Genomic DNA, 13,094 nt, shown 5'->3' on the forward strand with positions numbered 1-13,094 from the left:
TTTTGAGTTTCTGCTTCTGCTGCTTCCGGAATTACAGCTGTACAATTTTAAATGAAAAAGTTATAGACTTTCAAAATGTTGGAGTCTCATTGTGGACACGCTGTATGTTACAAGCGATGTCATTAATTATTTTCTGTCTAAAACGGAGTTGAACTCGCCCCCCCCCCCGCCCCTCCAGTCTGCCTTAGCGTATTTCACCAACTGCATGGTTCACAGTCTTATTTGCCTAGGCTTACTCGCACTGATAAGAATAGGACAAAACATGTTTCTTTTTAAACGAGATTTTACGCAATTCTTGCATACATTATATATAACCTTATCTCTTCTGCTCTAGCAATAAATTTTGTATGAATCGTGTTGTAAGGTGTCAAAGTTTTGATAACACTTCACACCAACTTGAACGCTCACACACACACTCACAGGCACGGGACAGTCTGTCCGTTGGCACCCCTGAACGTGAACTCGATGTGTATTCGGGATTTTCCCGCTTCTGTTCACGAAGCTTTTATAAATCTTGTACGTACATTGAGAAGTCCTTCTGCAGTTGCATGCAACCGAATCGAGTCGTCTTCAGCGAACTCCCAAACTAGCTCACTGTTTACTAAACCTGACACTTTTACCAAGGCGGAAATGACGTGTTGCCACTGCGAAAGAGACATGGAAATGGAGACTGAAGATGACGAAGTATCGAACTGCGTTTGGATTGAGATCCGTCCAAGGTAAGTGCATTCTGTTACATCCAATTTCGATAAATAACGGCATTGCCTTACATGTTATTTCTGTAATAATTATATAATTTTGAAAAATATATTTATATACTTTATTGTGTCATTCTTGCGTCGCACATTTCTACCGTAAGGTTAGTCGGAACGAAAAAAAAGGGACGGAAATGACGGATATCAAAGATGCATTATAATATGTGTGTTATTATATTATTTTATTATATTATAATATTTATAATATCTTTGATATATATATATATATATACGCGCACAGTAATACACAATACACACTTTCTTGAATCTTCATAAGTCGATTCTCTATGGTTAGAATAATGATGAAATTTATTTTTCCACACAGTTGTACATTTTTACATATTTCTATACATGTGTTAGTAATCTACTAGCTGTCTAGGAAAAGCGTACCGTCTCACCATAAAAAAAAAACTTGAAATGCGGCGCTTAGCAAATTTCTCTAAGCATAATGCATTTGCTTAAAGTGTAATATATGTATATTACATGCATCTCAGTATTATATTATTTTTATAATTAAGTCAAGTAAACCGTGGTAATAGCGCCAAGAGTAAAAAGTCAATATCTTTGCCACTAATTTCGTAAACTAACAGTGATTGATCGAAGTACGCCAGTAGCCCAGAACAATTGGCTGAAAATAGATTTGACTTGCTCAGTTCAAATATTTATCAACCAGTGATCACGCCCATATCACTGCGCAGTAGACATGTGAAGGCCCAAGGGTGACAATTTCAGTTATAACTTTTACATCAAGTTTATATTTTCACCACATTTCAACTATATCACCTCCCCCCCCCCCTTTGTGGCCGTTTTCAAAGTAATTTTCTCCCCCTTTGGATACCCGGAACTGTAACTCCCCCCCTCCAGAAAGTACGAGCCTGGCAGTGATCGTAATGGATACAATTTCGATTTCATGGCGTTCATCTGTGTTAATAAATACAACGTTACAATCAGCAGAAAATATGTCGACGTTACGTGTAGCTTTGAACGGTATCGATCGAGACGAGACGAAGGAGTCCCGTCTCTATTCTCGTCGTGAGTTTCCAGGGCTTCTGGGTTCGAATCCTGGCCCGGGCATGAGTGTTATTGCGAGTATCTATTCATCAATTTCATTTAATCGTCACTCAACCTCATCTTCGCGATTAGCCAAGGTGGCAGAAAAGTGAAATAGGTATACCAAATCAATCGTCGTATACGTCTCGAAACATATACAAAAGAGTGTCACAGTACAAAATTACACAACGTATAAAGGTGATCAAGACAACCAACTTTACTTGACAAAGTTTTTCTGTTTGACATCTCGGTTTGCCTCTTAAGATTACTCGAAAACATATTTTTATCCTGACTATATATACAAACGTAATTACTACAAGCAACAATGAATATAACAGCTATAAATAATCGGTTAGATAACCACTTGTCATGTCTGAAGAAACTGCTCTCTTAAATACAGTGCGTTCGTTTTGGATCTGGGCCGAGATAGCGCTAGACTGCAGACGGCGCAGGACGGCGCGGATGCCGGCATTTTCGACCCGTAACGTCCGCCTTATTTTTACGCACACATAGCATGCAGACAATTATATTTATATTGCATAACGAATACTAACCTGTGTTATAAGAGTTGTTCAAAGTGGTTCACAGTCCCGGCATCTGTTGATGACATATTTGTTCTGTTTGCAAGTTGTTTTCTTGCCATTGTTAACCCGGCTGGGTAAAAATGCGCAGAAGGAAATTGATTCTAAGTGCAAATTTTAATTGTTTTAAGGCATATAATTAGTAATACCTTCATTGATTAATATAATTTTATTAATTTTGAAAATTTGAATTGAATCACGCATTTGATAAAAACAAGGAAAAATAACATGTTGAAATATCAAACTGAAACGCATGACCGCATGTTGGGTGAAATTTACTCAGGCAGTGTATCTACAGCTCTACGCGAGAAAATTAGAACTAACTTAGTATTATTTGTGAGAAACCCTTAAAAAAAAAGGCTATAGAAACAATCCCCACACTATAGACGAACTGAAAGACGTACATACGAACAGTACGGAAGACAAACTTTTGCATGCCAATCAAAATTTCATCAAGAGATGCCGGGAATGTGTGAATGCAGTTGGCCATCACGTTGAACAACTCTTATAACATAGGTTACTGCTTGTTATGCAATATAAATATAATTGTCTGCATGCTAAAGATATGTGCGTAAAAATAAGCGGGACGTTACGGGTCGAAAATGCCGACATCCGCGCCATGCCGCGCCGTCTGCAGTCACGCGCTTTCTCGGCCCAGAGACAAAATGAACGCACTGTATCATACTAAGGTTCGGTCTTGTCTCGATTTCGCAGAGGTCTGTAACGTTCTTCGTCCGTGGCGGAGTAGCATAGCGCGCTAGGACGCCAGGGGTCCCGAGTTCGAATTCCGGGCAGGGCCTGGTGTTCTTTGTGAATGTACTTTCATCAATTTCATCACCCTACCTCATCTTCGTGCTTAGCCAAATGTGGCAGTAAATCGAAGTAATGGAAACTAAATCGATCCATCGTTCTCGCTCTCGACAATCTCGAAGGATCTAGATTCGATCTCGTAAGAATTTTACAAGGCCGATTTGGTCTCGCTCCCTGTAGTTCTGTTCATTTCCAAGCATGCCTAGGAATTTCTTAAAATGTACTGTTCTTAAAGATAGGTTTGGAAGTGGTTGCCAGCCTCTGCTGGCTTACAGAGACGCTGCGAAATGTTTGATTGATTTGTTTTATTTTTACTTCGCTTTTTGTGCCACTGTTGACTAATTTGCGAAGATGGGGATGACAGAGGCGTGGCGTGCATGTAACCGGTGGTACCGTAGGTAACAGAAAAATGTAAAGAAATTAAAAGTTTTTTTCTTAATAAAATAACAACATTGTTAAATAAGTTAACCGAGTTGAGTGTATATTGCAGAGGACATTTTTTCTGCAGCCGACAAAAGCGAAGAGACAGGCCGTTCCGCTACCCTCAAGAGGCAACAGGAGGAAAGGGCGCCAATGCAAGGGAACAGCGGGGAAAGAATTGAGGAGACAAGTGTGCTACGGTGTTTTTCATATGACTGTTTAGGAGCCCTGTTGCAGCTGCGGCGTACCGGATCAGCAAGTGTTGTCACATTGGATTTCCAGAAAAGAGCTAAATCCCGCCTAAAACGGGGATACTATTTCTCTCAAGCAACAAGAGCTAGACTGCAAAGCTGGATTTAACTACAACTGAAACCCTTTACGTAAAAGACGAAAAGATAAGTACTTGATGCGATTCGTGATTTGGACAAACGTTGCTCCAAAAAAAGCTAAGTTGGCAACAGTAGTACATACATCTGGACTTCCCTTCCACCGCTGGAGGAGGGGAATTCTGTCGTCTGCTCACCGCAGAAACGTCAAACTGACCCGAGAAATGTGTGGTTCTTCTTCCCCTTTCCACCTCTTTGCAAAGAAGCAGAGATGGTTGACAAGGCTCGACTACTATTCACTGGATTTTCGCGGTAACTCTCTCATGAATGGTAGTTCTTTCTAGGAGTGATTGTGCCTAAATATATCACTGAGCGGATTGCAAAAAAGGGTTTGGGGGGGGGGGGGGTAGGGTGGAGATGATAACGTCGGATGACCGCAATCGGTAACACTTTTGAAAAAGTCACGCCACGCGACTGGGATGAGTGATGATGTGATAAAATTGATGAATGGGCACTCACAAACATCCATGCTCAGGCCAGGATACGAACCCAGGACCCCTGGCATCGTAGCACGATGTGCTAACCACTCCGCCACGGGGGCCGGCTTTCACTGCAATGGCACTTACTTGTCAGTCTACATGGTTTTAGAATCGGACAATCGCATCAATCCAAATATGTGCTTATTTAGTACTTTTTACATGTAAAATGTTTCTGAATTTCAAATATGTGTTTATTTTTTAACTTCAGGCAAGCAACCTTACCACACTAACTGAGCGTTGCAAGTGTTAGGCCTACATTCTGACTTGGGCGCCGCGGACAAATCTTGAAACACTATGGGCACCGTAAAACTGTTCGCCGTGTTAGGACTTATTATTACTAATTAGTCCAGTCAGTGAAATAATGTGCCATCTTCTTGTCTTATCAGTGATGTGCACTGAGGAGTAGCTAGTCTAGCAGAGATAGATCAATGAATCTCACATTTCGAATTACATTCAAATCACAATATTTATTGTCTTGTTAAAGCCACAATTCATATGCAACAGTTTCTTTTCCACGCGCTTCTCGCCCATCGGTCCGATCCGCGGGCAAAGCTGGCTGGATACCCTAGCTCGCTCTTCTTCCGCCTGACCAGTTTCCAGGTAGAAACGGCCACCCGAAGAAAAAGGAAGATTTTTACCTCTACCTCCCTTGCCCCCTCGGCCCCCGCTGCAATGGTTGAAAGCCCAGCCTTTCAGGCACCCCAGTCTATCTCCTATAGGACAGATAGGGGATTGGTTTGTCATAGATTTTTTGTAAATCCTTTAAAGAACTCGGGCTAAAATTTTCTGTAGTACTTATGTTCTCTATGGGAACGTGTGCAGACAATAATGTTATGCTTTCTTTCTTTTCTTTTTTTCAAGTATGGAATATATAATGATTAAATTACAAATATGTGCTCGGGCTCTCTCTCACTCTCGTTTTAGTAGTGTTTTATTTAAATATACTACTCTTGGCCTCTAACAGTCATAAATACGGATGTATTTATTTGAGCAAGAGAACGGGCGTTCATATTGTTGTTGGTTTGGTTTATTTTACCATATTTTACTTCTCTTTTCTGCCACATTTGGTTATCGCGAAAATGAGGATGAGTGATGATATGATGAAATTGATGAAGGGACCTCATATGAACAATCCAGGACAGGATTCGAACCCGTGATGAGCGCGCATTCTTGTCCTATGTGTTGTCCTCTGCAGTGAAATAATTTGGAATGAAAAATGTATCTCAGAACTCAAAAAGCCAAATGAATATTATTGAAGAAACTACAAAAAAGGGTGTTTTGTTACCAGTTTTGTTTCTGTGCATAAAGTGTACTTCAAATCAACCAACCGCGGGGAAGTGGTTATCACAGCGCGCTACGATACCAGGAGTTTCGGGTTCCAACCCCGACCTGAACATGGGTGTTCTTTGTGTTCGTCCCTTCATTAATTTTATCGTATCATCTTCGCAATTAACCAAATGTGACAAAAAAGGCGACGCTAAGTAACAAAAATGAAATCAAATCATTGATTGAGTGCTTGATTTGGTTTATTTTACTTCGTTTTTCCGCCACTTTTGGCTAATCGCGAAGATGGTACGATAAAATTGATGAAGTGACACACACAAAGAATACACATGGCCAAGCCGAGATTCGCTTAGTAGTCAAATCAAATCATTTTTTATTTTCGAATGTGGGTGGGTTGTGCGTGTACTTTTTTTTAGTACTCATACATCATTTTGCAATCTTTTCCCGTTATGGACATTCTTTTTGTTTTAGCAATGCTGGGTCCTAAAGGGGAGAGGGGTGTGACCCCCACCAACCCCATCCCCCCTTGAGCACGCCACTGACTGCTACCCCAAGTGTCGACGTCACCGCACGTCACTGTGGCGTGCTCAAGGGGGGATGGGGTTGGTGGGGGTCACACCCCTCTCCCCTTTAGGGCCAGTATTCCTACAAAAAAGAAGAATGTCCATAACGGGAAAAGATTGCAAAATTATTAATGAGTACTAGAAAAAAGTACACGTAACCCCCACCCACATTCGAAAATAAAAAAAACTATTTGATTTGACTCTAAGCCAGAGATCCTGGGTTCGAATCTCGGATTGGCGATTTGTGTTCTTTGTGTGTGTCCCTTCATCAATTTTGTCGTACCAAAGGTGGCGGAAAAGCGAAGTAAAATAAACCAAATTGAGCAATCAATCAATGATTTGATTTCATTTTTGTTACTTAGCGTCGCTTTTTTGCCACATTTGGTTAATTGCGAAGAATATACGATGAAATTGATGAAGGGACGAGCACAGGGAATTCCCATGCCCGGGTCGGGGTTCGAACCCGGAACTCGTGGTGTCGTAGCGCGCTGTGATAACCACTCCCCCACGCTTGGTTGATTTGGTGACAGGTAACAAAACAAAACACACTTTTTTGTAGTTTCTTCAATGATATTCATTTGACTTTTTGAGTTCTGAGATACATTTTTCATTCCAAATTATTTCATTATTCACTGCAACACATAGGACAAGAATGCAGACTCATCACGGGTTCGAATCCTGGCCTGGATTGTTCATATGAGGTCCCTTCACCAATTTCATCATATCATCACTCAATCCTCATTTTCGCGAGGAAACTAAATAAACTAAAGTTTATTATAATTATTTCGATTATCCTTAGCATTTACCTCGTAAATGAACACAAAAAAGAACACAAACGTAGCTCATGCGGACTGGATAGCATCGATGTCTAGTATTATTTGGTTCTAATAATGATTAGAATATAAATCTGGATTGTTTAATCATAATGAAGTTCCGTAACAACAAAATATAATAGGCTAAGGGAAATGGCAAAAAATAATGATCAGTATACGAATTTTGTACCGTATTGCTAAATATTGTGTCCAAAATTTAAACTAGGAGGGCAAGGTGCCAAAACTGGAGGCTCAAGGACAGTTTACTTTCCCCTGGTAGATAAGGTTTAGCACAGTGCAATGGAAAAAGTGGCAAAAAGTGGGGTGTCTGGAAATTTCGAATATTACCCGCCACGAAAATTTCCCTACTTGGTCGGAAAGTGGCAAAATATTACCGCACCGAATCTCGTTAAAAGAAAAAAAATCCCGTCCCGATCCCGACCAAGAAATCTCTGTCCTCACGCCCTATCTAATTTAAAATAATTCTTTTCTGTACACACCCTGTAGAGAATCTTGGTTACACGGTAATTTTCCGGCCCCCGTAGCGGAGTGGTTAGCACATCGTCGCGCCACGACGCCAGGGGTTCCGGATTCGAATCCGGTCTTGGATGTTTGTGAGTGTCCATTCATCAATTTCAGCATATCATCACTCATCCCCATCTTTGCAAATTAGCCAAAAGTGGCAGAAAAGCGAGGTAATGTCAATCAATTAATCAACGGTTATTTTAATCAAATTGGTATTTAGCTATTTATTCCTCAAGTTGGCAACATCACTGTGAGCGGTCTGAGGTGCTACTTAGTACTGATTGCATTAAATTCGTCATCAAAAGTTTAGCATTAATACCAGCAATGGGCATGGATGTTTGTGAGTGTCCATTCATCAATTTCATCATGTCATCACTCATTCCCATCTTCGCAAAATAGCCAAAAGTGTCACAAGCGAAGTAAAGTAACTCAATCAATCGATACTAAAACATGTTGCATCGTCTGCACGTGAATTTCATGTGACGGAGGGCCCCCTTTATTGCACGGCGCTAGACCAACTGTGTGTTTTGACGTCATATGAGGAATGTTAGGTTAGGTCTGTTACTGTCAGATTTGGTTGCCTTTGCATACATACACAGAAAATATATTATTTATGCTAAGAGATCTAAACGTAACAAGCCTAACCCAACAACTTAGGCATTTAGCGTAACAACTAACTCATTTTGCTGTGATGTCAGAACGCAAGGTTGCTCTAGCGTTGTGCCGTAAGGGAGATCCATTTTCCATGCAATTTCGTGTCATGTGACGACCGAAAAACTGCTTTCGTGATGTTTGTTTTTCTGTACACTAACGACTTTATATCACGAACGTTACATTCTTTGTTTGACATATGAATGTTAAATTTTCGTTGGATATTTAGTGCACACGTCTGTTGGTGCTTGCTCAGTTGCAGAGTTCTTTATCTTGTTAGTTGAGATGGCTCAAGGGACAGGGAATAGGTATGTATAGTAATTTCGTAATGCAATTTCTGTATGTTGTATTTGCATCGATGAAGCGTAACTCGAATTTCGTACATGCAAATTATATATATAATGTATTGTCTCATGATATTGCCCCACGTGATTGTATGCCATTTAAGAAACTTTTCAATGAGAAACTCTTCAAAATCTTCGTATTCTTAGGACATGAGGCTTGTATTTATCATTCTTTTCACCATTATATAGTGGCTGATCGGTAATGGTTCCGATTGTTTTATGATTTTTTTCAAATTCTCCCCTCAGGAAGACCAATTATCGTAGAATTTTGGCAATCGTTGGGTAACGGTTTCCAAGGTACTAGTTTACTATCCTTCGGACAGATTTCTTTATTTCTACAGAAGAATCTATTTACCGTAATAAGTTCCTGTAGTATTGTCTAACATCTGGAAGGTGTTTTGTTTGATGTGGGAATGTTTCATAGCGGAAATTCAACCATTGACGCATAGCCCCACGAACCATTCATACATAGCCCCACAAACCATTTCCGGTAAGGTTAGGTTAGGTCGGGTCACGTTTAGGTTAGAATAGTTAAAAACATTCTCGCATAGCCCCACAAATCATTGACACATAGCCACACGAACCATTGACACATAGCCCCACAAACCATTTGTGGAAACGTACCTTCTTCAGTTACAAAAACACGTGTTTGGAAACACTGACCGAGATTACGTCATCACACACAGTCAACATCCAGCTGGAAGGAAATGGATGCAACAGCTTTCGTGCATCGATCACACATTTATATCGAAAAATTGATGATTTACCAGCAAAATTCAATGAACGATGCGAGAAAACACTTCTCCGACCTTCCACAAGTCTATAGAAACTGCATTCGGTAAGTAATTTCTCCTGTAATTTTTAAGAAATCAGTTTTCCGGATACTGAAAGTTTACCGAAGTGGTACCGAAACTACTTACGAGAATGAGTTTCTGCAAGCTTTCCAACATTCGTCGAGGTATTATCTTTCATCGTGGAATATATTTGACCAGGAAATCATGTATTTTTCAAGAGAAATCACTCACTGAAGCACGATAGCCATTGCTTTCGCTATGTGACCTGCATGCTGTGTACGTTCGATGACGTAAGCCCATATCAGTGTTTCCAACACCTTGTTTTTCACTATGCTTGCCTAATTGAACCAAACCTAACCTAACCTTATCGGAAATGGTCCGTGGGGCTATCCGTGAATGGTTTTCGGGGCTATCCGTCAGCTACCCATGTATAATGTAAAATTTTCACACGTGACGAACACGATAGTAGGTATTTTTCAGTGAAGAAGTTTGGAAACACTGCATACCCACAACTTGAGTCAAAATGTGCCCACCATAACGTGTTACGGAAGCGAAGAAAGGAATAATAAAAATAACTCTGTATGTGAAAAATTGTCTTTGTTTTCGTGTAAAAAGCATAATGGCACCTTGAACTATGTTCCGCAATATACAATTGGTATGAACCATGGGAAACACAAAATATATGATTTTAATGTGTCTCTGATATACCGAACTTTTACCAAGTGAGGAAAATGTAAAATCGAGGAAAATTTCTTAACGTTTTGGGTAAAACTTCGGTATGGTTCCAACACCTCTCATTCGTTTCTTTCATCATTTTTAACATTCGTACTTACGTATTCTGCATTATGCATTACGAAAGATTCTTCAAGGTGGTATTTTGCTTTTTTAACGAAAATAATTTCAATTTGTTACATGATGAGTAATTATTGTTGTTCCTTATTTTGCTTGCGTAAGACACAATATGGCGAGACAGCTTGACTAGCGTGGTACATCATCATTGGGTATGCAGTGTTTCCAACCTTATCAACCAAAAAATCACCACAAACCATTTACGGATAGTCGCAATTCATGAATATCCCCACGAACAATGCACGAATAGCCCCAGAAACCTAAAAATCCCCCACAAACCATGCACGGCAAGGTTAGGTTAGGTTCAGTTATTTTGGGGCAAACATAGTTAAAATTGTCATCTTCTTGCAAAAAACGGCATGGTTGGAAACACTGACAGGGAGGTACGTCATCAAACTTTCACAACATTTTGTTCATGTAGTGCAACGAAATGAAAGGAACGACAATTGTGCGTCGGAGAGATATTTCTGTTCAAAAATACATGATTTCTCGGTGAAATAGATTCCACAATGAAAGAAAATACCTCCTGGAGTTCTGAATAAAAGTGGAAAGATAAATGGGAAATCTGAAAAATAAATTATGCAAAGACAATCCATCCGCACACCATCCGTGAGTTAAACGAGAGTATTGTACGAGAAATCGGGAGAATTACAGGACACGAACTTGCACGTGTAAATGCCAATTTCCTTCTGAGACGCCAGGAATGTGTTGCAGCAGAGGGACATCATTTTCAACAGCTTCTGTAGTCGAGGCTAGTACACAATATGAAAACTGTAATTTTAATAGCCGACTCTAGCGACTGTCGCGGACCCCATTCAGCATCGCTGACGCTGGGCCCCTTGCTGCTGAGTCTCGTAGCGAATGTCAGGGAATCCTCTGTGTGTGTGTGTATGTATATATACAGGGTGGCTCAATAAGTCACTTAACACCCCCAGTACAAGGCCACTGCAGCGTTCAATATGGAAATGGTGATGACCAATCGTTATCAGGCCAAGGGGGAACCACACTGACGCCACCCACATGGTCGGCGGCCATCTTGAATTCAACTTCAGAATTTTAAATGGGAAGGGGGTTGTGCGACATATCAAAATGGGCTAGAATTTCACGAGAAATGCAATGGTGAAGGTTTTTTCGACGTATCTTTAACCAGTAAAAAGTTATGACTGAATTCTTGTACCAATTTGCTCCTTTTCGAGGTGTTAGAAAAATGCCTTAAAATTTGTTTAGCGCTTTGATAATGCATCGAGATCAAAGTGACGTCTATGGAGAGACGTTCGCATGCCATTGCACATTATTTTAATCGGATACATCCTTGAAGGGCTGTGCATTATAAATGGTTGTCGCGAACAATTTACAGTGTGACGCTTCCATTGGATTAAAAGTCCTTCACAGTGACAAGGCTAATGTTTATGTTCATAAGGAAGTTCATAAACAGAATATTCGATGATTTTTATCTGATAACCCATTTTCGACAGATCAAAGCTGAATGGTTAGTGTTGGTAAGTTAATGGTGTGGCGTGCTGTGTGGAACACGATTGGTTAGTCAATTTTCCATCAACGGAACCTTAAATGCTTAGGGCTACTTGGATTTGTTAAATAAACAGTTTTTTTCATCCTTGCTTATGGAAGAAGGTACTTTTTACAGAGGGTTTTCAATAGGGAAGAACACCAGAACACTTATGGGAACGTTATGAACCAGTTTTTGTCCAAAGTTAGTTATCAGATGACAAGGGTCACATATTCTGTTTATGAACTTCCTTATGAATATAAACATTAGCCTTGTCACTGTGAAGGACTTTTAATTCAATGGAAGCGTCACACTGTAAATTGTTCGCGACAACCATTCATAATGCACAGCTCTTCGTGGATGTATCTGATTAAAATAATGTGCAATGTCATGCGAACGTCTCTCCATAGACGTCACTTTGTCACTTTGATCTCGATGCATTACCGAAGTGCTAAACAAATTTTAAGGCATTTTTCTAACACCTCGAAAAGGAGCAAATTGGTACAAGAATTCAGTCATAACTTTTTACTGGTTAAAGATACGTCGAAAAAACCTTCACCATTGCATTTCTCGTGAAATTCTAGCCCATTTTGATATGTCGCACGACCCCCTTCCCATTTAAAATTATGAAGTTGAATTCAAGATGGCGGACATCAAGATGGCGGACATCAAGATGGCCGCCGACCGTGTGGGTGGCGTTAATGTGGTTCCCCCTTGGCCTGATAACGATTGGTCATCACCATTTCCATATTGCGCGCTGCAGTGGCCTTGTACTGGGGGTGGGTAAAACTTGTGTCTTGAGATCTTTGAACAATTTTCTAAAAATGTCCTGCTGCTTAAACTAGTAGATTCAACAGTTTTAAGCAGATGTAGGCTGGAGGCACTAGTTATAACCATCTTATACAATAGTATACAACTTTTTACATGTTAATAATTTTACTGATCACCTAGGTAGCTACCAATTAAATATGAACAGCAAAGTGTCCATAAGTGAGGTAGTGGCAAAAACTAATGCCGCCACCCTATTTGTGTGCAGCATCCAAAATGTTTAAGGTAGCCAATTGAAAGACTTTTTATGTGAGTTTCATAAGTCTAGATAAGTTTGTTATTGACTGTTTTTGCATAGTCACTCTGTGTTATCCAAAATCTAATTTATAAGTTATGCCTAACTCATCCTTTTTTAAAATATCTCTGATTTACAGGAGAAATTCCCTAGAGGAATCCGTGAAGACAATGAAGAAGCGCTTGTCCAAAGACACAACATTAGACACGTGAGTGTGTTTG

The 13,094-nt window shown here is 40.1% G+C and overlaps 1 protein-coding gene across 2 annotated transcripts in view; it reads left to right on the plus strand.

Moving 5' to 3' along the window:
* The first annotated feature begins 551 nt into the window (after window positions 1-551).
* Window positions 552-13,094, plus strand: part of LOC146001157 (uncharacterized) — a 29,366-nt gene continuing 16,823 nt past the window's right edge. Inside the window, exons 1-2 of one of the 2 annotated variants that reach the window (XM_083138443.1) lie at window positions 552-719; window positions 13,013-13,081. In XM_083138443.1, the coding sequence (XP_082994569.1) occupies window positions 631-719; window positions 13,013-13,081 (158 nt within the window). In that variant the 5' untranslated portion in view covers window positions 552-630. Of the gene's footprint in view, window positions 720-8,400; window positions 8,625-13,012; window positions 13,082-13,094 lie in introns of those variants that run through there. The other variant, XM_083138444.1, reaches the window with a different exon arrangement.

Source organism: Lepisma saccharinum, chromosome 17, assembly GCF_977018435.1.
Source record: "Lepisma saccharinum chromosome 17, izLepSacc3.1, whole genome shotgun sequence".
Taxonomy (NCBI): Eukaryota; Metazoa; Arthropoda; class Insecta; order Zygentoma; family Lepismatidae; genus Lepisma; species Lepisma saccharinum.